Here is a 27,651-nt window from a genome sequence, read left to right as displayed (position 1 = left end):
AAGCAATGGTAATTTGGCCCTGAAAAAATTGGACAGAGGTCTTTCTGGGCATAGTGCTAGCTGGAAAGAGGTGTGGAAGTGGCCAAAACGCTGCTGTTTGATTCGTGTTCAGGATTCCATGTCTTTCCGCGACCTCCATGACTCCTGCAGCTGCTCAGATGGCCCCTGGGACAGCCACACCAGTGGCTGCTGGAGCTGCCACAGTGACAGCCACACCAGCAGCTGTTCTGGCGGCCCCCAGGAGCAGTCCTGGGGTGGCTGGAGGAGTCACGGTCCACAGCCCCAGCCAGCAGTCCCTGGCTGGCTGGCCAATGCAGCCATGGGCCGCAGCCACAGGCATCGGTCTCTGGCCGGCCAGAGCAGCCAGGGTCCACGGACCCAGGCAGTGGTCCCTGGATGGCTGGAGCAGCCGCTGTGCACGGGTGGCCCCTCCCCCAGCAGCAGCCGCCCATGTCCACCAGCAGCACCCCTGATGCCCCCAGCAGCGGCCCCCTGTACCTCCCTGCAGTGGTCTCCCCATACCACACCCCAAGATTTTTAGTAAAAGTCATGGACAGGTCAAAGGCTGTGAATTTTTGTTTATTGCACATGACCTGTCCATGACTTTTACTAAAAATACCCATGACTAAATCGTAGCCTTAGTCATGATTTAGCACACCCATTACATTCCCCAAAACCAGTAGTATGAGTACAAGAATACAAAATGAAAGCAAAATTGATTATTTTCATCAACTCCCCAGTGCTGACTGTACAACTTACACTATATTAGGGACCTACCAAATTCACAGGTCATTTTGGTCAATTTCACGGTCATAAGATTTAAAAATCTTAAATTTCATGATTTCAGATATTTAAATCTAAAATTTCATGGTGTTGTAACTGTAGGAATCCTGACCCAAAAGCTGGTTGTGGGGGTGGTTGCAAAATTATTATAGGGGGCTTGCGGTACTGCCACCCTTACTTCTGTGCTACTACTGGCAGCAGCGCTGCCTTCAGAGCTTGGAGAACAGTGGCTGCTGGATGGGAGCCCAGCTCTGAAGGCAGTGCCACCACCAGCAACAGTGCAGAAGTAAGGATGGCATGGTATGATATTGCTACCCTTACTACTGTGCTCCTGCCTTCAGAGCTGGCCCTCATCATCAGCCACCACTGTCTGGCTACTCAGCTCTGAAGGCAGTGCAGAAGTGAGGGTGACAATACTATAAACACCTTGTGACCCCACCCTCCCACAGCTCCCCTTTGGATTGGAACCCTGGGTTGGATAAATGCTACACAAAAGACTTTTAACCTATACTATACACATTTCAAGGGAGAGACCAGATTTCATAGTCCGTGGCACATTTTTCACAGTGGTGAATTTGGTAGGGCCCTAACTATATTACTTCAGATCAGTATATACAGTAATTTCAGATCACAAAAAAACAGTGAAACAAGAGCCTGCTACATCTCACATCCTAAAGAGCAGTGTGGGGAAGAAAAGGATGATAAAGGTAAAGCAAAAATAACTCCCCATTTCTTTAGAAATAAATATTTATTGGTTTTCTGATTAACATACAAGCTAGCGTCATTCTCCACTCTAACAAATTCACTTGTGCTTACATGAGAAAGATTATTGCATGCTCTCTTCCTTTGCCTGGTGAACTGATCTCAAAGTAAAATGTACACACTGCTTTTGAAAAGCTTACTGTATATCTCATGATATAACTAAATATAAATATTAGTCATTTAAATATTAAATTGCAGTACAAATAAAACTTTTTGTAATTTGTTGCTCAAAGAGTACAGTGAAATGCTTTATCACTTGAAATATAAATGAATATAATCAATTGTAGCTATGTTTCTGTCAGACCTAATCATTAACGAGTTATAACCTTACCAAAAAGGTAAATCTGGTTCCTCGAGGACTAGTACGACTTCATGCCTCTGTCATGTACTTCCTTCACAATAACTATCACAGGGAGAGAATACAGGAGTACATTCAGGGTAAAGGAAGTTTTGAGGAAGAAGAGGTTTCCCTGTACTGAAGAAGATTCATTAGGCAGATGATGATTTCTCATCAGTTTTCTTACCCAATCAATCCCTTTTTCGTTCTGGTAAATCACCTAGCAAGGGGCTTTATAGCCCAGGACTTTGAATCCAACTCGGACAGGACTGAGTGGCTCATTGGGCTAGATCTTCAGCTGGTACAGCCATTGACTTTAGTGGAGACTGCCAATTGGTACCACCTGTGTTTAGGGGGGAGACGCGAGTGCTCTGCGGCCAGGTGTCGGGCTGGGGAGGGTGTACGGGACTAACTCCCGGACTTCAGTAGGGGTTTCCTGGGCGGGGCTTGCTAAGGGACCGCCCCAGGACCAGTCGCGGGAGGGGCACAACTTTCTCGGGGCAGGCCCCGCCCCCCTCAGCAGTTCCGGCGCGGGACCGGAAGTGACGCTGCAGGGGCGGGGCCGAGAGGGCTAGGTGCTGAGCTGATGACGGTGGCCGCGGTGCGGTGTTGATATCCCCAGTTTCCTCCGTGGGCGCCCCAGGTAAGGGCCCTTCTCGGCCTGTCCGTGCCCGGGCGGGGCGGCAGAGCGCTCGTGCCCCGTGACTCTGGGCCCGGGGGCGCTACATGTTCAGTCTCGTAGCCTCGATTCGCTCCGCCCGGTTACCGGCCGCAGCGGCTCCCTGGCTCGCGAGGCCTCTGTCGGCCCAACCGCCCGGCACTGGTCAAACCGGGGGGCGGCGGCGGCGGTGCTGCTACGGCCGCTTTGTGGCGGGCGGGCGGGGCCGGACCTGCGTGTGCGAGCAGCGGCGGGTGCTGGGGGAAGGTGACCTGTGTGGGGTCAGTCGCGCCTCGCCCCGGCCGCTGCTGAGGAAGCGGGGAGGGGGTATCGGGCGCTGGCCGCCTGGCACCGGAATTGCTTGGAGCCCAGCTGCGGCAGGAGGGGGCGGAGCCGGAGCCGGCCCTTGTTTTCCGAGGCGCTGTTCCTAACGTTCAACCGCGGTGTATGGCAGCAGCGACGTGTAAATGCTTCTCCTGGCAGCCAAGCCCGCCGACTCTGAGCTGGGTAAACAAGCGGCCCTTGCTGCTTCACGGCATCTCTGGGGTCATCCTTGTCACGCTCAATAGGTTTCAGCTGCATCCAAACTTCAGAGATTTTTCCTGCCTAGAAGTAATAATCCCAGACGTACTCTGCCGATTTACAGAAATGCGAATTTGTAAAAGACTAGCCGAGCCTGTTTTTGAAAAATGTAAAAACAGATTTCAGTGAAGTTGTTGGTCATGCCAGATGGCTTGGCTGTCTGCAGAAACTAACATCTTTGTGTTTGTATTACTAAAAAGATCTTATGATTTTTTTTTTAAGCAGTGAAAGAATTTTAGAAGTACAATTTGCTTGTTACTCCTTTTTGTTTTGGTTACTCTTTTGCACTTCACACTTTGGACAATGAAAATCAAAAATAACCATTTTCCTGCAATTCCTGCTGTGATGTTTTGGTTTCAGGCATCAGTGGGGACTGCTAAAAACAAATATTTTAATTAGACTTAAAGAAAATTGTGGAAACTGTACTGCACATTTGTAAAAGTTAGCTTTTATAGAACTTTATTTTGGATAAAATGTGAGGAGAGTCTCTTAAATATCACTTCTTGTTATTCTGGGGGGAAGGGAGACTGAGAGGAGAGAATGGAACAAGTATACCCAGGGAATAAAGTTGTACTATGTTTGAATTGCTTAGGCAGACCCTTAACCCCAGTGGGTGCTACTACCCTAATATACTTCAGCCCTGTCATCTTCTTTATCCTTGTCTCTCCAAAGCTATGTTAATGTCTTCCTCTACGCTTAATTTGCGTTTTAATTTATTTTGTGTAAATTGAAGTTTAATTATTCACCTGTACTTTGCAATCATGGAGAATCGCTAATTCTAAATCTTATTTTAACATTTTGTTGTGTTGGTGAAAGTGCAAAACTGTGTTGATCCTTATTTAAAGTCTAATCTAGCGAAACAATATAAACTATGCACTAAAAGCAAGGGTATGTATTTTACTAAATCAGGTGGTAATAGGCTAAAGATATTTGAGTTTAGGGCTAGAAAACCTTGTTTAATGCTTCCTGGATTTGACTGAGCCGTGTCTGTTCATTCCAGTTGTCCATTTTATTTGAAAAATTGGGCTAACTCTTAACTGCTTTATTTTTTTAATTTTTGGAAATATCTTAATATTTCGGAAAGCTGGTGGGAACATACTAAGAGCTGATTCTACTCCCTCTCACTTCAGTGGGAACTGGAATTGGTCAGCCCACTATGGAAATATTTCCTGTGGGTACTGGGTGTGTAGTTCCTGAAACAATATGTTTTACTAATGGTTCAGTTGTCGCCTGAATCAAGGCTTGTACTCAGTTGTTGTAATTACTATAATTTTTAATAACAACTGCAAAATGGAGCAAGATAAATTGCAACATTCAAATATTCTGCCTCCTCTCCCTATAGATGTATAAAGCTTCAATCTTGTTAACACTTGTGCGTGCATGTGCTTAGGTTTACTTCCATGAATAGTGCCATTGAAATCAATAGGACAGCTTCTTAATAAACAGTTTAATGTCTTAGAATGAAACTAGTACTTGTGTTTTTTTAAAAAAACACTATTTCAGTTACAGCAACTGAGGAGTGGACCTTCCTGTTTGCTTGCCATACTAGATGGGGCACCAGGCTTAGTAACCTTCCCTCCAGAAAAAGAACAGCAGCAGCCTGAGAGGGGAGATTATGGAAGTCCGCAAGCCTAGGGTGCTCTTTACCAAGGCAACCAGCATCATTAAGAATATTGGTTGTAAGTCGTAGCCCTCTTTGTCTCTGGATTCAGACACACCCACCTGGAGTGTTCCATCTTCTTATTGTCTTTGGACATGCAAAGCGAGCCACCATTTTATCCTTAGAAGTAGTCTAGACAAGGCAGAGTATTTTGTGAAACCTTGTGCTGCAGCTGCTTGCTATGGAGTATATTTTCTGTGAATAGAGAAATTTATTTTGTAAGGCTCACATTGTTGCACCATTCAAGAGAACTAAACTCATTTATGACATCTTAGACTATTCTTCTGGTATAACTTTTCTGAAGTAATAAGAATTCTAATATTGTTACAGATCAGTCATGTCATTCTTTCAAGAAGCTCCATCTTCAAGTAATGCTCTGCAGACTTCCAACTTTGCACATGTGATCTTTCAAAATGTGGCAAAAAGTTACCTTCCTAATGTACACCTTGAATGTCATTACACTCTGACCCAGTATATCCAACCACACCAAAAGGATTGGGTTGGTATTTTCAAGGTAAGCGAGTTTGTACTTTTTCAATAACTGAATATCCGTTGCATTCTAAATTACTGACTCAAAAAATAAACTCTAAAACTTCTTTGAAATATGTTTGTGGGATAAATCCTGGTGATGTTAGATCTTGACGCTTGCAAATTATTGACGTCTCTTGGTTTTCAAATATGTTAATTGAAATGCAGGTATTCTAAGTGAGCTGGTAGCACCATCTATTATGAAGGAAGCACAGTGCTTTCTGTGATAAGCAACTGAAACAGAATCTTGTAACTTTGCCAAACTATAACTGTTTGGGATGAAATTTTCCATGCTGGGTGTCTTCCCAAAAAATTAAGCTTGACGTGAACTTCAGCCAAAACAGTTTGGCTATTTCTGATAACGGGTAGGGAGAAAAATGTTGTCTTGCTATGTTAAATTCTGGCAACCTTTTCTTTGAGAGACTCTAGTGTGCCCATGTTTTGGAGCAAAGAACATGAAACTTGGAAGGGGTATCGTCTCTGTTAAGGATGTGCCTTTTGCAGTCCCTGTGAAAATCTGCCCAAATTTGGGCAGATTTATAATAATGTGAAAAATCAGTTTGCACATGCTCAGTAGAGGCTTGCTAGAGCTTCGTAGCTCAATTACCCAAAGAGTCTGTCCACACTGAGCAAGCTCCTGCAGGGGACTGAGCAGGACTGTTCTAGTAATAGAAACTTTAGGTTTCTGTGGGCTGGTCAGGGAACTGAGAGCAAGGACTGTCTCCCCTGTGCTCTGATTCCTTCCCTTGGCAGCATGTAGTAAGAAGCCATTTGAATGGAATGGTGGTGGAAGGAATTGAAGGTGAAGGGGAGGAAAACAGAGTGGGAGTTGAGGTAGTGGGAAGACTGGCACTGGCTGGGCGAGAAAATTAGGAGTGGGAGTCTGGTGGGGAGAGCCTGAAACTGGATGAGGAGTGTGGGACGGGGAACTTGTTGGGAGGTAGAGACATAGCTTTTAAGGAGCTTTGGTGTGGCAGTAGAATGGGGACTGGTTGGTCAAAGAGACTGGGACAGAGAACCTGGAGGTGAGGCACTAAGATTGGATAAAGAACTCAGGGAGGGAGACAGGTACTGGAAGCCAGTGGGATGAGGAACATGTGCGCGGGGACATCTGAAGGGGAAGATTGAATGAAGAGTCAAGAGGGGGGAAGTGGGACTGGCTAAGTATAGACACTGGAGACATGGAGCCAGGAGAATGGAGGGAGACTGGGCAAGGGGACTGGGATTGGAACAATGGGGGGCAGATTAGGACTTGGAGTCCATAGAGAAGGACTGGATGAGAAGTCTGAGAAGTGAACATTTGAACTGAGAAAAGGAGCAAGGGGTGGGGAAGAGAAAGGACTAGAACAGTGACAAGTTGGAGTAAAATGAAAAAGGAGAAACTTTTCTTGCTGAAACCACCATTATTGGTACAAAAATCAGACTCTGTACTGGGGCAAAGATTATAAACGACTGTTAGAGATTGATTATACCTCGGGGTTGCTGGGAAAGTTGATGAATCACACTTGATTATTATTTATGAGGTTTAGAAAGGTGAGTAATAGTGTGAAGGATACGAAGCATGCCTAGTGAAGTGGTCTTCAAGGGATTCTGAACTCACTGAATAACAAGAATTATTAAAGTCCTATGTAGTGGTCTTGATGTTGTGTCTAAAGAGAATCAGACTTCTGTCAGTGACCTCAAAGTGTAAGTTTATTGGCGGTAAATGTAGAGGGATGGGAAGACCTTTGCGTTTTGTGGAGGAGAATGAATTGCTTAAAAGCCAAAACTGTTCAAAGTTTGAATGCTGTCTTTGAGTCTTATGGGAAATTATTGCTGTTGCACCAGTGATAGTTGTGTGTCTGTATTAAAAATTGTCATGTCGAGGTCTAGTGGAATTTTCATTTAGTTCAACATAGGAGATTACAGAGATGGATGAGGGACCCGACTAAGATCTAAGGGCTGTGTACACTATGGGAGTCACAGTGGCACAACTGCAGCTATGCCACTGTATTGTAGATGCTTCCTGTATCAATGCAGCTAATCCACCTCCCTGAGTGGCAGTAGCCCTGCTTAACCATGGGTTAGGTCAGCTTAACTACAGTGCTCAGGGATATGAATGTTTCACATCCCTGAGTGACGTAGCTAGGTCAGTGTTCATTTTAAGTGTAGACAAGGCTTATGTTTGTTTCCACATACTGAGGTGAGTTGTGGTATCTTGCCATATTTTTTCCCCCGTCTAAATGTGTTAACTCCCTTTGGGGACAGTGGGGGGGGGGGGCACAGTTTTACAAACTCTTTTTTGTCCTTTGCTGCCTCTGGTCATGTATATAAAGTTTGCTCAGTGTAATGAAGTTTGTCCTAATTCCTTTAAGGCCTTCGTTTTAGTACTTGCCCCTATTCTTTTTGTCCCTTTTAGAATTCCATCCTTAAATGCAGTTTTAAACTGATTCCTTTCACAAACAGTCAGTTTCTCCATTTTTGTGTGTTGTATAAGGCATTTGTTTTCTCTAGCTCCTAGCCTGGGTTCTCAGACATCCTCATGGAGAGAACCACAACTTAAGTGTTTTCTCTCTCCTTGCCTTTGGGGTTGCAGGACATTGTTGTAGCAATAGCAATATAGCAGTTGCTTACATGAATAAGTAATTTTTAGGAAAGGACTAAATATATTTAACTGTCCTTAATGCAATAAATGTATTGTCTTCTTTTTAAAATTAATCACTGTTTTCTCTTCATTTTGTTCTGTTCTGTTCCTCTTTTGTGCATGCTGCTTGTTTCCATCTTTCTCTAGGTATTTCTTTTTCCCCAAAAGGGCTGCTGATGGTGCCTGGCTTCTGTTTACTTATGTTATGGAGCAGTGGCCTGAAAGGGAGGCAGCTAAACTGGCCACATTTGCAGCTGCTTTTACGGGCATTCTGGCAAGGACATTTGAAGTAGATGGAAAAAGAGAGGGCCAGCACCATGTTACCTATCGGTTCTTGGTTAATCACCAGCAGGTGCTTTCTGAGCCACCAGTGGTTAATAGACCACAGTTGGGGAACTGGTGTCCTAATTAATTTATACATGTTTCTTTAAATGAATTACCTTGCCTCCTGAATTCAGACTCCTAACTTTGTTTGGACAGGTTATTACATGTTTTTCTAGGCTTTTCTTTAATACTGATATTTTCTTTTTGACTGGCTTTTTGCCCTTTTAGAAGAGAAGTAAACTTATTTTTCTGTTTACATATTGATGCCTGGTCTGAGTTTTAAGCATAGAACAGAAAGAGAAAATTGAATGACAAACCATGGTAAGCCTTTGAATTTATCCAGGGGCAGACACACTCACCTTGGATGTTAGTGCTGAAAAGGTCAAATCTTAAATTGGCATTAGTGTCAAGGCAATACATGGATTTATCTGTAACTTAATGCTTCAGAGAGAATTGGAAACTAGATCATTTGTTAAATCTTTGAGCTTCTGAAGACTCAAAACCAAGCTATAACAGGAGTATTTAGTGGTTTTTCTCGTTTATGTGTTTGATCTGTACTTCTATCAAATAACATAATTGTGTGTTTCAGTGCACACACAGAAGTGTTGCCTCTGATTTCTCCATAATGTCCTAGTGGTGTATTTAGAAGATGATCACATTAGGTTGTCTTAAGTACCTAACTTTCCTCAATCATCATATCTGAGCATCTCACAATCTTTAACTTATCTTCACAACACCTCTGTGAAATAGGACAATGCTTTTATTCCCATTTTACAAATAGGAAACTGAGCCGCAGAGACCCCAAGCATCTTGCTCAGAGGAACAGGGAACTGAACCAAGGTCTCCTAAGTCCTAGGTTAGTGTCCTAACCAATGGACCATCCTTTCTCTCTTCCTTGTTGCTTTTTTTTTTTTTATAAATAGTTATAAATAGAGACAAAGGTAGGAAAACCTTAAAAAGCAAATTTATTCATACATCTAGCATGACATGCTGTGGACTAAGTAAGAACAAAATCCAATGTGGAGACTATTTAATAAAAAAAGGGTTGAACCACCTACATATTATAAGAGAAGGGAAATACTCTGTATATACACAAAAAGTGACTTATTAGTAAGGCTACGTTTTAGTAATGATTATTTTTAGTAAATGTCATGGACAGGTCACAAGCAGTAAACAAAAATTCACGTCCGTTACCTGTCCATGACTCTTACTACAAATTCCTGTACTTAAACTTGCGGCGGGGGGGGCTCAAGAGGGCAGCTCGGAGGGCACCTCTGGTGCTAGGGAGAGGAGGGCAGCCCAGGGTGGGAAGGAGGAATCTACATCCATGTGTTGCGGCAGGGATGCCTTGAAATATTTCTGCAGGATTGACATTGCCAGGACATTGCCATATACTTTAATTCTCGCTGATCAAGTATGCAGAAACACAGTGAAGTTAGACAACTGGTACTCCTGGAGGTATTCTGCACCAAAAAATTAAATTCTGCGCACCATATATTAAAATTCTGCATATTTTATTTGTCAAAATAATGCAATAGAATTACTGTGGTTTCAATTATTTCGGTAACTTATTTAAACTACAATACAATGGATGGAGAATGTGAGCGGGGAGCATTGGAAGAAATCACCAAACCCGCTTACCTAATAGTAATTTAACTAGGTTTGACCCTTTATTTCTAGTTATTAGTCAAAAAAAAATATACAGCCATATGCTCAGTGTTACATCGTAGGCAACCGAAGAGCAAGTGAGGGCTGGGGAATCAAACTCAATATTTATATTGGCTACTGACCTTTCTGGAGATGGGCAGTAGCCAATATAAAACAGTTCATGGAGCACATTTTGATAGAAAATTTTCAGTCCAAAAATTCAGACCAGTTCTAATCACTAAATCATCATATATCAGAGGGGTAGCCGTGTTAGTCTGGTTCTGTAGAAGCAGCAAAGAATCCTGTGGCACCTTATAGACTAACAGACGTTTTGCAGCATGAGCTTTCGTGGGTGAATACCCACTTCTTCAGATGCAAGACTTGCATCTGAAGAAGTGGGTATTCACCCATGAAAGCTCATGCTGCAAAACGTCTGTTAGTCTATAAGGTGCCACAGGATTCTTTGCTGCTTCTAAATCATCATAAGCATTTATAAGGTCATACTGTCCTCTACACTACTCTGGCAATGTAAAGGAGCCTTGAAACTCTTACACCTGTTCTGTACTCCTGAGGGAATTCATAAATACAATGGGAACAATTCACTAAGCAGGCAGGCTGCTATATTCTGCTCTGACCGAGGGGACAGATCCTGCTCCATGCCTGCCTGCCTCAGAAACATCCCAAAACCGTGCCCCTCCATGCCAAGCTTGCTGCAATAGCAAGGGAGAGAGACAGAGTCTCTCTTTCTCTTTTGTACATGTTTGCTGGTCCCCGGCAGTGATTTATGTCTCTACTGGCTGCTCTGGATGTCCAAGCCAACCTGCCTGTGCTGCCGGGGGAGGGACTGCTCTTGCACCTTCCCTTTGCTTCCTCATCAGATGTAATTTTTTTTGCAGGGAAGCAAATAAATCTGCAGGGGACATGAATACTACACGTGTGCAGCATTCAACACAAAATTCTCCTAGGAGTAAACTGGAAAGTAAGGCAAGATTGAATATTATATAATAAAGGTTTGCAGAAGCCTTTGAATCAGCTACAAGGCTATTATGTCTACAGTGGAACTATTCTTAAAACATTTTGCCGGCTTTTCCAGGCTTGAGTGAAGAGGCCCACACTAAGGCTTCAGAATAAGAACATTGATGTGATTTTTGTGTGTCACTATACAAAGAAGCTTGGCCTCTTGAAGTGCAAATAAAGGCCTTAGTGGGTGACCATCCTTTGTTGCCCAGCTTCAGTTCTTGTTTCAGATTTTGAGGACTTTATACCAACCTTGACTGCTCATGCCATCGATAGGTCAAATCCTAGCATCTGAGCAACATTTTGATTTCTTGAATAACATGATGAATATTGATTTTCATGTTGCTGCATCAGCTGGGTATAGACTGAACCATGGATATCAGTCTTGGGGTCATGACTTCAAGCTTCGTCATGAGAGGAATGCAATGGGGTAGTTAGCAAAACCTCCCAGTTTTAAAAATGAGGGGAAAAGTGCCTTATCCCACTAGAGAAGCATTGTACTGTCTCAGCTAAACTAATGCTGTTTCTTTCCACTTGCATCTCCTCTGAAGAAACATCTGATTTGGTAGTCTGAGCCAGCCTTGAACAAAGAAAAGGATGAAAGGGACAGAGGAGGAAATGGCTTCAGACTCTTCTTTTACAAGATCTGAAAATTTTCCTTTTTTTGGTAGAGAAAATGGATAATGTAATACCCTTTATTAGTTAAGTCCAGATGTCCTTAGTCATTTCCATATTAGTGTCCTTGAGTTGAATTACATACAGTTTTTTTTCTTTGTCATATAGATGTATTAGTTTTCTTAAACTAGTTACATTTGATAAGAGAAGAATGGAATAGCAAATAGGGTCAATCACTGACAGAAGCAATAGTGGAAGGAAAAGACAATGTGTATTATGCTACTTTGCATATATCTATGAAAATTAAAAGAAGTTTCCTCTTTCAAGTAAGAGGAATTAATGTACTATTTTTTTTGGGGGGAGCTACTTTTTTCTAAAGTTTTAAACTGATTATTATACAACTCAACTGGTAAATCAGAAAGACAAATCTGATACATCATGATGTTTGTTTGTGCAGCTGATGCACATCTACCAGTTTTTTAGCAGTAAGGTTGTATCTTTATTTTGGCTTATACCTAAAAGGGTGGGGAACAATGTTCCCTCTCTTTTTTCCATTCATGCGTAGAATAAATTTTACATGCATCTATGTATGTGCAGATGTGCGCTACCAGTAGAAACAAAAAACCTAGATATAATATATATTTTTAATAAGTTACCATAGGGATAATTATTACTTCAGCCAGGACAAGTTAGGCATTTTAGAACTCACTACTCAAATAATTAAATTTAAGTGTAAGAGAAATAAAAATTATCAAATGCATAGACCAGTCAAAACACTAAAATAACACTTTGAAATTTACAGAGAATATATGTGCATTGCAGGAAGTACCAAGAGGTAAGAACAACAATAATACAAATGTGTTGGGAGGTGAGTGTGAAAGACTGGGGGGTGGGTGTGTGTGTGTGTGAGACTGACCCAGAGACATTGTGCTGGTGGGGGAAGTTTGAGAGACGCCGTGCACTCTTTAAAGCACTCACTGAAAGCTCTCCTGCTCTGTCCTGAAGGGCTCCGCTCTGTGGAGATGGGGTACATAGAGAGACACTGTGTGAGCTGAAGTCTCAGAAACTGTGCAGTGTCTCTAAGAAAGGCACTCTCACTATTCAGACCTCAGACTGTCACAGCTCCGAGTCCTGAGCCAGACTGTTCCCTCTCCCCTGCTCTGCAGAGATGGGGTACGGGGTAGAGGAAGGAGGATACCCTGACATCAGCACCTCCCTTTCCCCTGCTCTGTACAGTTACCAGGAGGGTCCCAGAAGCAGCTGCAGAATGGAGCAATGTGGCTGCAAAGCAGCGGGGGGAAGGGGCACTTGAACACATGCTGCCAGATGTGTGCGCTCTGCTAATCAACTGGGCAGCACTTGAATCTCTCCTGGGCAGATGCCCAACCACGCAGCTCAGAGGGAACACAGGTGGGGAAGTCTGGAAATGCCAAAGTATGTGGCACTTATCTGTGGGTATGATACTCTTATAGCACGTCCTCTATGGGTTATACAGCTGAATAGATGTAGCCAAAAGGTTATGTATAAACTGAGGAAAAGTCAACACACCAATCTATTAGAATTCTTTGAGGGTGTCAACAAGCATGTGGAAAAGGGTGAGAGTAGATATAGGGTACTTGGAGTTTCAGAAAGCCTTTCCCTTACCCAAGGCTCTTAAGCAACCTAAGCAGTCAGGTAAGAATGAAGGTCTTCTCATAGATTGAACCAGTTACTAAAGATAGGAATCAAGGGGTAGGAATAAATGGTCAGTTTTCACATGGGGCTCCCTACAGATTTTCAGCATATTCATAAATGCTCTGGAAAAGGGGATAGATGGGGCAAAGTTTGCAGATGATACAAAGTCACTCAAGATAATTAAATCCAAAGCTGACTGAAGAGTTACAAACGGACATCTGAAAACTGGTGTCTGGGCTACCACATGGCAGATGAAACTCGATAAGTGCAAAGTAATGCACATTTGAAAATATACTCCCAACTATATGTACAAAATGACGGGATCTAAATCATCAGGTACCACTCATGAAAAAGAGATTGGCATTCTTGTGGATAGTGGTGTGAAAACTCCAGGCGTTGGCAACCTTTGGCACGCAGCTTGCCAGGGTAAGCACCCTGGTGGGCTGGGCCGGTTTGTTTACCTGCCGCATCTGCAGGTTCGGCCAATCGCGGCTCCCACTGGCTGTGGTTTGCTGCTCCAGGCCAATGGGGGCGGTGGGAAACGGTGGCCAGTACATCCCTCAGCCTATGCTGCTTCCTGCTGCCCCCATTGGCCTGGAGCAGCGAACCACGGCCAGTGGGAGCTGCGATTGGCTGAATCTGCAGACATGGTAGGTAAACAAACTGGCCCAGCCCACGTGCCAAAGGTTGCTGACCCCGATCTCAGTATGCAGCAGCAGTCAAAAGAGCTAACAGTTTTAGGAACCACTAGGAAAGGGATAGATAATAAAACAGAAGATATAACACCACCACGTAAAATTGTGGGGTGTGTGTATGTAATATAAGTGCAGCGAAGGGCAACAAAAATGATTAGGGGTGTGGAACAGCTTTTGATATAAGAAGAAATGAAAAAGACTGGGACTATCGAGCTGAGAAGAGAGACAACTAACCAGGAATATGAGAGAGGTCCATAAAATCATGAGTGGTATGGAGAAAGTGAATAGGGAAGTGTTCTTTACCCCTTCACATAACACACACTAGGGGTCACACAATTAACAGGCAGTTAATAAGTTTAAAAACAAACATAAGGAAGTGTTTCACACAAAGCAGAGTCAACTTGTGGAACTCTTTGCCAAGGGATGTTGTGGGGGAAAAAGTATAGTTCAGTTCAAAAAAGAATTAGTTTATGGAGGATAGGTCCATCAATGGCTATTATCTCAAATGATCAGGGACACAACCCTGCGCTCTGGTTGTCTCTAACCTTTCAACTGGTAGAAAGTGGAACTGGACCACAGGGGATGGATCACTTGAAATTGTCCCATTCAGTTCTCGTCTTCTGAAGCATTTTTGACCGGCTCCTGTGAAAAGACAGGATACTGGGCTTAGATGGACCATTGGATTGACTTAGTATGTCTGTTCTTATGTTGAAGATGTTTGTGACTGGAGTACACCTGTTCATTGTAGATAGCAAAATGCTAAAATGATAGTAAAATTTCCAACTTCTGGTATGTGGGAAATATATTGGGTTATTGTCGTGTATGAAATGAAAAAAGATGTGATATTGGTATTGTCTTATAAAGGAGTGATGAATTGGATAGTTTTTAGTTGCGTAAGGATAACGCATGTACATCTTACACAGTACTTAAGTTATGTTATGTATGATCATAGTCTGGTGGTTTGCATCATTTTGTCAGTATAGATGGTGACCAGTCAGAGTACTCTCATGCTTGTGGGTAGAGTATGGATAGGGAATGTGAAGAAAGAATTTAGCCTTGCCTATACGTTTTCTTTGAGCTCTGTGGAGGGCAACACATCTTAATTTTATAGATGGGGCACAGAGATGTTAAATGAATGATTTAGAAGCTAATGTGGCCTGCTGGATTATGGATGGAATTGGGAGTTGAGTCCTGGTTTTGTCACTGATTTGTTCTGTGGCCTTCAGCAAGTTTAATCTTTTGGAGCCTTAGTTTTCTATCTGTAAAATGAGGATACTGTTACCAACCTATCTTATGAGCGTTTTGGCACATAATTAAGGTTTGTAATACATTTTGAGATCTTTGGATGAAGGGTTCTATATAACTTACTGAAATAATATTAGGACCACACAGTGCAGCAGATCCAAGACTAGGAGTCAACATTTCCTGGCTCTTCCTCTTTTATTTAAATTGATGTCACGTCTCTCGTGTGCATAACTTTAATACATTCAGAGTTACTGTATACCTTGTAATCTTTTCATGGTTGGATGTGGCTGTTGGAATGTCCATATTGGATTATGACTAAGACTAAGATTTTGTCTCTGGTATTTTTATTAAAAGTCACGGACAGGACGTGGCAATAAACAATGAAATCATGGAAATGTGCACTCAGTAATGCAGTTTTCACTACATCAGTACAGGAGCTTTTGAATTGCTATCAAATGTTATATAATTTTGACTACTGACATGATTTAATTGTTAGAGTGTAAAATGGTCATTTACTAACAGAGCTTTCCATGATTCTGAAACAGCATGTTGTATATCACAAGGTTGTCATCTTTGAGCAGCTGTCATCTCGCAAGATATCTTTGTAAGACTAAAATGATCTCTGCCTGCACTGTTAACCAGCAATGATAAACACCTCAGAGCTATTAGCTTTCCACATCAGTATCTTTCCCAGTGCCACAATGCCAAGGCACTTCATTTCAGAAACTGCAGTGCTGTAGCTAAAAAACATGGCTTTTGCCAAGTCATTGTCTTCAAACAAGGGAATAGACTCAAATACATTTAGTGATGCAAGGTCAAGAAGTTTGGCCTGATTGGGATCAAACACTTGGCAGGGTTTTAAACAAACAAACAAAAAAAACAAAACAGTGGATTGACAAAACCATTAAGAACCAGTCATAGGCTTCAGTTTTAATGCTGTTTTCGCAAAGGGCTTTCTTAGCTAACAGGTTGTCAATTGTGCCACTGAAGGACTTTTCACAATTGGCAAGATCAGGCAAATCATTTACCACCGTATGCAGTCTGATTTCTGGTTTTTCATAAGCAGTGAGAGTTGCCATTATTCTTGGTCCAAATGCTTCAATTGCTGCAATATATCTGCTTTTATTTTGGTTGATTTTGTTAAAGTGACCACATCTTAAACAGATGAACTACAGCTTCACTCTCACTCCTCAAAAACCCCCACACAATCCTGCAGTTGCGTGGTATGAAAATGGACAGCTTCAAATCAGCTGTTCCACCATGTAATTACTGGGGAATGGGAATTGCAGGCACTTTCCCTTTTTCCTGCAATGATTGATTGAACCATGCTCTGCGAGCAAGGCAGGCAGTGAATGCACGTTTTACAGCAATGACAAGTCCATTTACTTTTCCAAATGTTTTTCTCCAGATATCGCCCCCTAAGTTGAGATAATGTGCAGTGCATGTTATGTGCACTGCATTCAGAAAAAATGCTTTGAGGCTTCATTCCCAGATTTTGTTCATATATGTGGTAACCCTGTGTTACTTGACTGCACTCTCAGCAAGTTTGCAGATGACACTAAACTGGGAGGAGTGGTAGATACGCTGACGGGTAGGGATAGGATACAGAGGGACCTAGACAAATTAGAGGATTGGGCCAAAAGAAACCTGATGAGGTTCAGCAAGGACAAGTGCAGAGTCCTGCACTTAGGACGGAAGAATCCCATTGACTGTTACAGACTAGGGACCGAATGGCTAGGAAGCAGTTCTGCAGAAAAGGACCTAGGGGTTACAGTGGATGAGAAGCTGGATATGAGTCAACAGTGTGCCCTTGTTGCCAAGAAGGCTAACGGCATTTTGGGCTGTATAAGTAGGGGCATTGCCAGCAGATCGAGGGATGTGATCATTCCCCTCTATTCGACATTGGTGAGGCCTCATCTGGAGTACTGTGTCCAGTTTTGGGCCCCACACTCCAAAAAGGATGTGGAAAAATTGGGAAGAGTCCAGTGGAGGGCAACAAAAATGATTAAGGGGCTGGAGCACATGACTTATGAGGAGAGGCTGAGGGAACTGGGATTGTTTAGTCGGCAGAAGAGAAGAATGAGGGAGGATTTGATAGCTACTTTCAACTACCTGAAAGGGGGTTCCAAATAGGGTGACCAGATGAGGAAAAAAATATGGGGACACGTGGGGGAGGGGTCGTCTGCTGGCAGAGCGAAAAAAAAAAAGCCAAGTGCTGCCGGCGGAGTGAAATATCGGGACAAATTGCATCCTGACCAAAGATCGGTCGGGACGTGGGACAAACACCTAAATATCGGGACTTCTCGATTTTATTGGGGCATCTGGTCACCCTAGTTCCAAAGAGGATGGATCTAGACTGTTCTCAGTGGTACCAGATGACAGAACAAGGAGTAATGGTCTGAAGTTGCAGTGGGGGAGGTTTAGGTTGGATATTAGGAAAAACTTTCACAAGGAGGGTGGTGAAGCACTGGAATGGGTTACCTGGGGAGGTGGTGGAATCTCCTTCCTTAGAGGTTTTTGTCGCAATCCGATACATAGTTATGGCTCTGTATGGCCAATTGTCGGTCCACGGCCATCTTGTCCTGTTAAAAGGACAAGGCAGCCTCCATCTTGGACCAGGTTCTTGTTGTATAGGAGAGGGCAGAGACTCAATCCTGCCCAGCAACACTGGCTGTGTATGCTCTCCTGTGTTTTTGTTTTTTTTCTCTCTCCTGCTGGGCCATCTAAAGGTCAGGCTAGTTCTGTGTGTGAAGGCCTGATTCTGCCCGGCAGCCTGGTTTTTTTGGGTCGGTCGTCTGGAGGTCAGGTTAATTCTGCCCAGCGACTCACTTTCCCGCTCTTTTTGGACCCAGTCATCTAAGGGTCAAGTTTGTTTACGTGTCAACTCCAGTGTGCCGTGTGCAAATCCTGCCGACGTGGGGTGGCAACAGCTCGAAGCCTGAAGGGAGGAGGGACCAGGGAGCCAATCAGATGCTGACACGAGGGAGTGAGACCTCTCAATAAAACTAGGTTTCCCCCCAAAATTTGTGTGGAGCATCCGCGTGTTAGCTGAGGGACCTGATCACTCTTTCGGCCAGGGTCTCCTCCCGGTAAAGCGCGCTCGTGTCATATCGTTTGGATTCGTTGTCGTTTGGACCCGATCCCTGTCAGCTCGTCATGCTTCTGGTGTCTGTTCTGCTGGTCAGCTGTGCCTGGAGTGCAGTATTTGCTTTTTAATATCTGACAGTTAGGATATCTAGCCTCTTATTTTTTCCCCTCCCTAACTTGGTACCAAATATCTACTCAGGATATCAGGATTGTATTAGTGAGCTCAGAATTGCACAATTTTTTAGCTCGCTTGTATAATTGTTCTATTTGTTATTGAATTGTTAATTGCAAACTGTTTTATGTGTGTGAATCACTGCTCTGTCTTTGTCTGGAGTGAATGAATCTGGGAGCTGTTTCCACCTGGGGATTAGCTGACCAAGGGGTTCCCGTCCCCGCGGTCTGAATGAGTGGAATCTGCCCAGCTGCAGCCGCACCACACTCTGGGTTACCCTTCGTGTGAAAGCAAGGGTGGCTGAGGCAGTGGCCCGTGGGTCTCTTTCTCTGTGTTGCACCGGGCACCGCCCTGACGAACCCGATTCCCATCTTGTGTGATTGGTGTGTCTGCCTATCTGGTGTGGTGTGGTGAGCAGTATAAAGTGTATTACTGTGTTTTGGGGTGTGTTTGTACTTTTGATACCATCTCTGCCAAAGTTGCCTACTCCCCCGGCCCAAGTTGTAATTATCCCCCAAATAAACGCAGCCACTTGGCTTTTCACTGTTATTCTGGTCCTGCCTGTTTTTCCTCACTCAATACCAAGCTTTAACGAACCGCAATCTATTTCGGACAGTTTTTAAGGTCAGGCTTGACAAATCCCTGGCTAGAATGATTTAGTTGGGGATTGGTCCTGCTTTGAGCAGGCGGTTGGACTAGATCACCTCCTGAAGTCCCTTTCAACCCTGATTCTATGCAGAATTGTGATGACAAAAGCAGTGACTTTATCAAAAGGAATTCTGTATTTCTGAACTGACTGCCCTAGCCCTGCTGCCCAGGACTGAAGTTGCAAAGGTCACAAAAAATCCTGAAATCTGTGACCAATTTGTATCCTTAATCATGCCAAATAAATTTTGTATTCGGTTAGCAAAAACTATGGATTTTGACTCTCCCATGCTCCCGATAATTTTGACAAATTAACTGATCCACCTGAAATTTCTCTTGTATTCTCTTCAACTAGAAATTTTTTTTTGGAAGTTGTTTTTTTTTCCTCTTTAAAGTGGAATATAAAAGGACATCAGGAAACTTCAAGGATTTCCTGAGTTACTATTTTTTTCCCCAAAGTGAAGTATTTCACTATTGGAAAAAATAGTAGTTTGGTGCTGGGGGGGGAGAGGGAGGAACATGTCTCTCAAAATTAGAGAGACAGAAAATTCTGATTCATTTTACATCTTTTGGCTCCAGTGAGAGCTAGTGATTCTAGTTGTAAATGGTGGATGGTAAATTTTGAAGTTAATTAGTTGGGTTTATAAAGGAAAGCTAGTTGTATACTTAACTGTGGGGAAATTACAGTCTCTCCATAAGATCTAACTTCTGAGAAAAAGAATATCACATTCTTTCTGTGACAAACTACTTTTGAGAACAGATGACACTAAATGGTATAGATCTGAGCTTTGATGTCATTGGGACTACTGAAACAACGAGGAGTCTGGTGGCACCTTAAAGACTGACAGATTTATTAGGGCATGAGCTTTCATGGGTAAACAACCCACTTCTTCAGATGCATGGAGTGAAAATTACAGATACAGGCATAAATATACCGGCACATGAAGAGAAGGGAGTTACCTTACAAGTTGAGAACCAGTGTTGACAAGGCCAAATCAGTCAGGGTGGATGTGGTCCACTCCCAATAATTGATGAGGAGATGCCAGTACCAAGAGAGGAAAAATTGCATTTGTAGTGAGCCAGCCACTCCCAGTTCCTATTCAAGCCCAAATTAATGGTGTTAAGTTTGCAAATGAATTGTAGCTCTGCATTTCTTCTTTGAAGTCTGTTTTTGAAGTTTTTTTGTTGAAGGATGGCTACTTTTAAATCTGTTATTGAATGTCCAGATAGATTGAAGTGTTCTCCTACTGGCTTTTGTATGTTACCATTCCTGATGTCTGATTTGTGTCCATTTATTCTTTTACATAGAGACTGTCTGGTTTGGCTAATGTACATGGCAGAGGGGCATTGTTGGCACATGATGGCATACATCACATTAGTAGATGTCCAGGTGAATGAGTCCCTGATGGAGTGGTTGGGCCCTCTGATGGTATCGCTAGAGTAGATATGGGGACAGAGTAGGCAGTGGGGTTTGTTACAGGGATTGGTTCCTGGGTTTGTTTCTGGGGTGTGGTGTGTAGTTGCTGGTAAGTATTTGCTTCAGGTTGAGGGGCTGTCTGTAAGCGAGGACTGGCCTGCCTCCCAAGATCTGTGAGAGTGAGGGATAGGTTGTAGATTGTTGATGATGTGCTGGAGAGGTTTTAGCTGGGGGCTGTACGTGATGGCTAGTGGTGGTCTGTTTTCCTTGTTGGGCCTGTCCTGTAGTAGCTGACTTCTGGGTACCCATCTTACTCTGTTTCCTCACTTCCCCAGGTGGGTATTGTAGTTTTAAGAACGCTTGATGAAGATCTTGTAGGTGTTTGTCTCTCTCTGAAGGAGACTTGCCCTAATAAATCTGTTAGTCTTTATGATGCCACCAGACTCCTCATTGTTTTTGTGAATACAGACTAACACGGCTACCCCTCTGATAATTGGGACTACTAGTGTCTGTAAAAGTTTCACAATTAATCGGTTGATCATGGAAGTGTGGGTTTTTGGTTTTTTTGGTTCTTCTTCGAGTGATTGCTCCTATGCATTCCATGTAGGTGTGCGTGCCGCGCGTGCACGGCTCTTCGGAACATTTTTACCCTAGCAACTCCGGCGGGCCGGCTGGCGCCCCCTGGAGTGGCGCCGCTATGGCGCTGGATATATACCCCAGCCGGCCCGTCCGCTCCTCAGTTCCTTCTTTCCGCCCATGACGGCTAGTAGGAACAGTGGAGTGCTCCCTTACCTCCACAGCCCTAGCGTTCTCCATAGATTTACTGTATATAGTTGTTAATAATTTGTTAAAGTTTCTTGTTATAGTTGTAGAGTTAGTTGTATAGTATAGTAGTTAGGGAATTAGAGGGGTTAGCCCTCTTCTTCCGCCCCGGTGCGGGCTTATGCCCGGAGCACCGGGATTCAAGCCCTGCGTGGCTTGCCAGCGGCCCATGCCGGTGAGTGACCCGCACGACTCCTGCCTCCGCTGCCTCGGAGAGTCGCACAGATCGGATAAGTGCCCGATTTGCGTAGCCTTCAAGCCGCGTACGAGAAAAGAGCGGGACTCTCGTCTAAAACAACTCCTTATGGAGTCGGCTCTCCAACCTCCGGCGCCAGCTCCATCGGCGCCGAAGCCTGCCTCCGTGAGCAGCGCACCGGCAGCACCGAGCCGCTCCGGTGCCGACGCCTCTCGGCACCCGGCACCGAAGACCCGGCACCGCTCCCTCTCCCCGGGGAAGAAGCACAAGGTGCCGAAATCGGCCTCTGCGAAGCAGCAGCAGAAGCCGTTAGCCCAGCCGCCTCCGACGCAAACGGTACAGGCTGAGGCAGTGCACAGGAAGTGCACTGGGCCGTCGACTCCGGCGCCGCAAGGCCCGTCGAGTCTGGCACCGCCCAGCTCCCCGGTACCTACCGAGGAGGAGCTGAGGCTCCCGTCCACGCCCGAGGCGTTCGCGACGGCGAGGGAGCTGATTGACCTCACCGCTGATACGGGCCATCAGCTACCGGTACCGCCGGTGCGGACACTCAAGTCCATTGGGAAGCCGCTGATGATGCGCCCTCCTTCCCCTGGCAGCCGAGGTGATCGCGGCACCACGATCCGGTCTCGATCCTGATCTCGCTCAAGGCGACGGTCACCTACGCACCGGGCCCGATCCATGAGACGGTCAACGTCGAGACGCCGCTCCCCGTCTCATCGCCGGTCGCAGTCCTGGTACCGCTCCCAATCGCGGTATCGGTCGCACTCCCGGCGACGCTCCAGGTCCCGGTCGCCGAGTCACCAGCACCGCACCAGGCATCGCGGGCGACGTCGAGAGTCACGCAGCCGCTCAAGGCGCCGCCGCTCGCGCTCGAGGTCCCACTCCCGGCGCCGCAGGTCGAGCTCCCGGCACCGCGCCACGCACAGATCCCGCTCGCCTGTTAGACCACATGACGACTGGCACCGTCCTTCGGCACCGGAGAGACAGTTTACTCCGGCACCGGACGTCCGCCCGGGAACCCCTACGGCTCCCCCCTGGCCTTCGAGGGAACCCTCAGTTGCTTCTCCTGAGGGCAGTGCGGTAGACTTCCGAGCGGGGTCTCTTCTGCAGGACCATGGACCCCAGCAGTGGGGATTTTGGGTACCCTAGGCCCAACATGAGCAAGGGCCTCCCCTTCCACCGAGGCAGCCAGGCTCGGCGCGTTCGGTGCCAGCGGCCACTATCAGCAGGCCACCCCCGTCTCCAACGCCACAGACCGCCGCTCACGGCACACGGTTGGGGCATGAGACACTGGCACCTGATCGCCCAGAGGCAGAGCAGGCACCTGAAGAGGTGCTGCCAGGTCACTCCTCGTCCTCCTCTCCCGACGAGGCTGTGGCAGGGGCGTCACCATCAGAACCCCCGCCTATTGACCTCAAGGCGCACCAGGACCTTCTCCGGAGGGTAGCGAAAGCCATCAACCTGCCCATCGAAGAGGTCCAGGAGGTCGATGACCCCATCACGGATGTGGTGGGAGCAGATGCCCCCGTGAGAGTAGCGCTGCCATTCATCCGCACAATCCAGCGGAACAATGCCGCCATCTGGCAGTCGCCTTCCTCCGTCCCTCCCACGGCACGCGGAGTGGAGAGGAAATATTCTGTCCCGCCCAAGGGGTACGAATATCTTTATGTGCACCCAACTCCGGACTCTTTGGTAGTCCAGTCCGTGAACGACCGGGAGCGTAACGGACAGCCTGCCGCTGCGCCGAAGTCCAAGGAGTCCCGGCGCACGGACTTATTGGGCCGCAAGATTTATTCGGCGGGAGGCCTCCAGCTCCGCATTGCAAATCAAATGGCCCTACTATCCCGATATACATTTAACATCTTGGGATGCCTGGGAAAATTCGCGGAGCTGACCCTGCAGGACTCCCGCCGAGAATTCTCGGCGCTCCTGGAAGAGGGAAAGCTGGTCTCCAGGACCTTAATCAAAGCGGCGGTGGACTCAGCGGACTCGGGGGCCAGAACCGTGGCGTCCGGGGTAACCATGCGGCGCATTGCGTGGCTGCAGTCTTCCACTTTGCCGCCGGAGGTACGATACACCCTCCAGGACCTCCCCTTTGAGATGCAGGGTCTATTCTCTGAAAAAACTGACACGAGAATTCAGACCCTAAAGGACGGACGAGTGGCGATCCGTACTTTGGGAATGCATACGCCGGCCTCACAAAGGCGATCGTTCCGGCAGCAACCCTATCGGCCCGTCCCGCAGGCCAGGTCTCGGCCATTTAATAATTGAAGGGCCCCCTTCCGCCGCAGACCGTCAGGGGGGCGTCGTAACCAGACCCAAGGCTCGTCCAAGGCTCCTCAAGGTCCAAAGTCGGCCTTTTGATGGGACGCCCGAGGACGGCCCACCACTCTCCCCCCAGGATCCATCCCTTTTGTTTTCATGTCGCCTTTCCCACTTCCTCCAGGCGTGGTGTTCTGTAACATCAGACAGCTGGGTACTCAACACCGTCCAGCACGGCTACCGCCTACAGTTTATTTCGCCCCCTCCCTCCCACCCACCTTCCCCGTCCCTCTTCAGGGACCCCTCTCACGAGCAAGTCCTCTTACAGGAGGTCCAGTCTCTGTTGAGCGTGGGTGCCATCGAGGAGGTGCCTCCCAGCAGGCGGGGCAGGGGATTCTACTCCAGATACTTTCTCATCCCCAAGGCGAAAGGAGGTCTTCGTCCCATCTTAGACCTCCGGGAGCTCAACAAGTACCTCTGCAAGCTCAAGTTTCGGATGGTAACCTTGGGGACCATTATCCCTTCCTTGGATCCGGGAGACTGGTTTGCCGCCCTCGACATGAAGGATGCTTACTTTCATGTGGCAATTTACCCCCCCCCACAGACGCTACCTGCGCTTCATGGTCAACGAGGCCCACTACCAGTTTGCGGTGTTACCCTTCGGCCTCTCCACCGCACCGAGGGTATTCACCAAATGCATGGCGGTCGTGGCCGCAGCCCTCCGTCGTCGTCGAATTCATGTGTACCCATATCTCGACGACTGGCTGATTCATGGCCGCACCCAAGAGCTGGTGGCGGCTCAGGTGTCCGAGATACTGCATCTGTTCCGGTCTCTCGGCCTACTTATCAACGCCGAAAAGTCCCACTTAGTTCCGGCGCAAAGAGTGGAATTCATAGGAGCAGTCCTCGACTCCACTCTGGCCAGAGCCTGCCTCCCTCATACTCGGCACGAGACGTTGGTCTCCCTTATACGGACACTGCATGCCTTTCCGACAACAACGGTGCGGGCCTGCCTACGTCTCCTAGGTCACATGGCAGCGTGTACATTTGTGACCGCGCACGCAAGGCTGCGACTTCGCCCGTTCCAAATGTGGCTGGCGTCGTTGTACCGCCCTCATCGCGACCCCATGGATATGGTGGTGACGGTGCCGAGACCCACTCTCCAGACGCTCAACTGGTGGCTAAATCCGGAGACAGTCTGCGCAGGGGTTCCGTTCCGCCCTCCTCGACCGTCGATCACCCTGACCACAGACGCGTCGGCGCTTGGATGGGGGGCTCACATAGGAGACCGGCACACCCAGGGTCTCTGGTCAGCCCAGGAGCTCTCCCTCCATATCAACGTCCGGGAGCTGAGAGCGATCCGTCTGGCGTGTCTCGCCTTTCAGACCCACCTTCAGGACCGCTGTGTAGCGGTGTACATGGACAACACCACAGCCATGTTCTATGTCAACAAGCAGGGCGGAGCTCGATCCTCCCCACTTTGCAAGGAGGCGATGCTCCTCTGGGACCTTTGCGTGACCCACTCGATTCGCCTCGAAGCGTTTTTTCTGCCGTGGGTGCAGAACACGTTGGCCGACCGTCTGAGCAGGTCCTTCGCCCAGATGTGGCCTACGCAATCTTCCAGAGGTGGGGGTTTCCCCAGGTAGACCTCTTCGCCTCCCGGGCCAACAGGAAGTGCCACAGGTTCTGCTCCTTCCAGGGTCAAGCTCCAGGCTCCCTCTCGGATGCGTTTCTCCTGCCATGGACGGACCCCCTCCTTTACGTGTTCCCTCCGTTTCCGCTCGTCCACCGAGTGCTACTCAAGCTTCGGAGGGACGGGGCCCGCGTAATACTCATCGCTCCGGCCTGGCCGAGACCGCACTGGTACACCCTGCTGCTCGAGCTGTCCGTTCGGGATCCCATTCCCCTTCCGTTATGGCCGGACCTCATCACTCAGGACCTCGGCAGGCTTTGTCACCCGAACCTGCAGTCGCTGCATCTTACAGCTTGGTTCCTGAGTGGTTGACCGACGCAGAGAGGGGTTGTTCGGCGGCGGTGCAACAAGTTCTAATGGAAAGCCTTCGACGCGCTCTACCTACCTCGCGAAGTGGAAACGCTTCGCGCTCTGGTGCGACCAGCGAGGTCTTAACCCATTCTCGGCCCCCATCCAGATCGTCCTCGATTACCTCTGGTACCTAAAAGGTCAAGGTCTCGCGATCTCGTCCCTCCGGGTGCACCTGGCAGCTCTGTCAGCCTTTCGACCCGCTATAGGAGGTCGCTCCGTCTTCTCCAACCCAATGGTAGCCCGCTTCCTTAAAGGGTTAGACCGTCTCTACCCTCAGGTGCGTCCTCCTGCTCCGACTTGGGATCTAAACCTGGTTCTCGCCCAGATGATGGGGCCACCCTTCGAGCCCTTGGCCACGTGCTCTCTGCTCCATCTTACCTGGAAGACGGCTTTCCTCGTAGCAATCACATCCGCCAGACGAGTCTCGGAACTCCGCGCCCTGACGGCAGGTCCCCCGTATACCGTCTTCCATGGGGATAAGGTGCAGCTTCGACCGCACCCGGCCTTCCTCCCCAAGGTGGTGTCGGCCTTCCACCTCAACCAGGAGATCTTCCTCCCGGTCTTCTTCCCGAAGCCGCACGCCTCACCTCGTGAGCAGCAGCTCCACACCCTGGACGTCCGCAGGGCCCTCGCTTTCTACATTGACCGGACGAAACCCTTCCGGCGTTCGACCCAACTGTTTGTAGCGATCGCAGACCGCATGAAAGGCGAGCCGGTTTCCTCACAGCGGATTTCATCCTGGGTGACGGCCTGCATACGAACGTGCTACGAGCTTGCTCGTGTCCCCCTGTGCCGACTCACTGCACACTCGACCAGGGCGCACGCCTCGTCGGCCGCCTTCCTGGCCCATGTTCCCATCCAGGACATCTGTAGAGCGGCCACCTGGTCTTCAGTCCACACCTTCGCTTCCCACTACGCGTTGGTGCAGCAGTCTCGAGACGACGCAGCCTTCGGCTCCGCGGTATTACATTCCGCCACGTCTCACTCCGACCCCACCGCCTAGGTAAGGCTTGGGAATCACCTACATGGAATGCATAGGAGCAATCACTCGAAGAAGAAAAGACGATTACTCACCGTAGTAACTGGTGTTCTTCGAGATGTGTTGCTCCTATCCATTCCAGACCCGCCCTACTTCCCCACTGTCGGAATAGCCGGCAAGAAGGAACTGAGGAGCGGACGGGCCGGCTGGGGTATATATCCAGCGCCATAGCGGCGCCACTCCAGGGGGCGCCAGCCGGCCCGCCGGAGTTGCTAGGGTAAAAATGTTCCGAAGAGCCGTGCACGCGCGGCGCGCACACCTACATGGAATGGATAGGAGCAACACATCTCGAAGAACACCAGTTACTACGGTGAGTAACCGTCTTTTGCGCCACCCCCCCATCCAAGTGAATAAGGGAAAAATGATTGTAAGGAATTGCTGTTTGTTTTTTGTTTGCATTTCTTTTACAGTCAAACCCATTTATCTCGACCTCGGTTAACTTGCCAATCCTATTAAGTCGACGTTTTACAAGTGGAACCACCAAACTTCCTCTTTGTCTTATGGGTTTCTCATCCGTTATGTCGATTCGCCGAACCCTAATATCTCGAGCCCGGCTCCCCGTGTCCCCAGCCGCCCGCTCCCCGGCTCTCCAGCCGCCCGGCTCCCCGCGTCCCCAGCCGCCCGGCTCCCCGCGTCCCCAGCCGCCCGGCCCCGCATACCCGGTCCCCGCCCGTCCCCGCATACCTGGTCCCCGCTTCGCCGGTCCCCGCTTCGCCGCCCGCCCGGCTCCGCTTCGCCGGTCCCCGCTTCGCCGCCCGCCCGGCCCCGCAAAACCGGTCCCTGCCCGTCCCCGCCCGCCCGGCCCCGCATAACCGGT

The 27,651-nt window shown here is 47.5% G+C and overlaps 2 protein-coding genes across 5 annotated transcripts in view; one reads left to right on the top strand and one right to left on the bottom strand.

The window, feature by feature from the left end:
• The window catches only part of HIBADH (3-hydroxyisobutyrate dehydrogenase), a 145,625-nt gene extending 143,383 nt beyond the window's left edge, over window positions 1-2,242 (bottom strand). Inside the window, exons 1-2 of one of the 2 annotated variants that reach the window (XM_045008260.1) lie at window positions 2,070-2,242; window positions 1,877-1,948 (exon numbers count right to left, since the gene is read on the bottom strand). The gene's annotated coding sequence lies outside the window, so the exon portion shown is untranslated. The remainder of the gene's footprint in view (window positions 1-1,876; window positions 1,949-2,069) is intronic. The other variant, XM_045008261.1, reaches the window with a different exon arrangement.
• Window positions 2,243-2,389: 147 nt separating this feature from the next.
• TAX1BP1 (Tax1 binding protein 1) overlaps window positions 2,390-27,651 on the top strand; it is a 90,090-nt gene continuing 64,828 nt past the window's right edge. Inside the window, exons 1-2 of one of the 3 annotated variants that reach the window (XM_045008258.1) lie at window positions 2,390-2,525; window positions 5,113-5,296. In XM_045008258.1, the coding sequence (XP_044864193.1) occupies window positions 5,120-5,296 (177 nt within the window). In that variant the 5' untranslated portion in view covers window positions 2,390-2,525; window positions 5,113-5,119. The remainder of the gene's footprint in view (window positions 2,526-5,112; window positions 5,297-27,651) is intronic. The other 2 variants (XM_045008257.1, XM_045008256.1) reach the window with 2 other exon arrangements.

Source organism: Mauremys mutica, chromosome 2, assembly GCF_020497125.1.
Source record: "Mauremys mutica isolate MM-2020 ecotype Southern chromosome 2, ASM2049712v1, whole genome shotgun sequence".
In the NCBI taxonomy this organism is placed as follows: domain Eukaryota; kingdom Metazoa; phylum Chordata; order Testudines; family Geoemydidae; genus Mauremys; species Mauremys mutica.
This window is presented reverse-complemented; position numbering and strand designations above follow the sequence as displayed.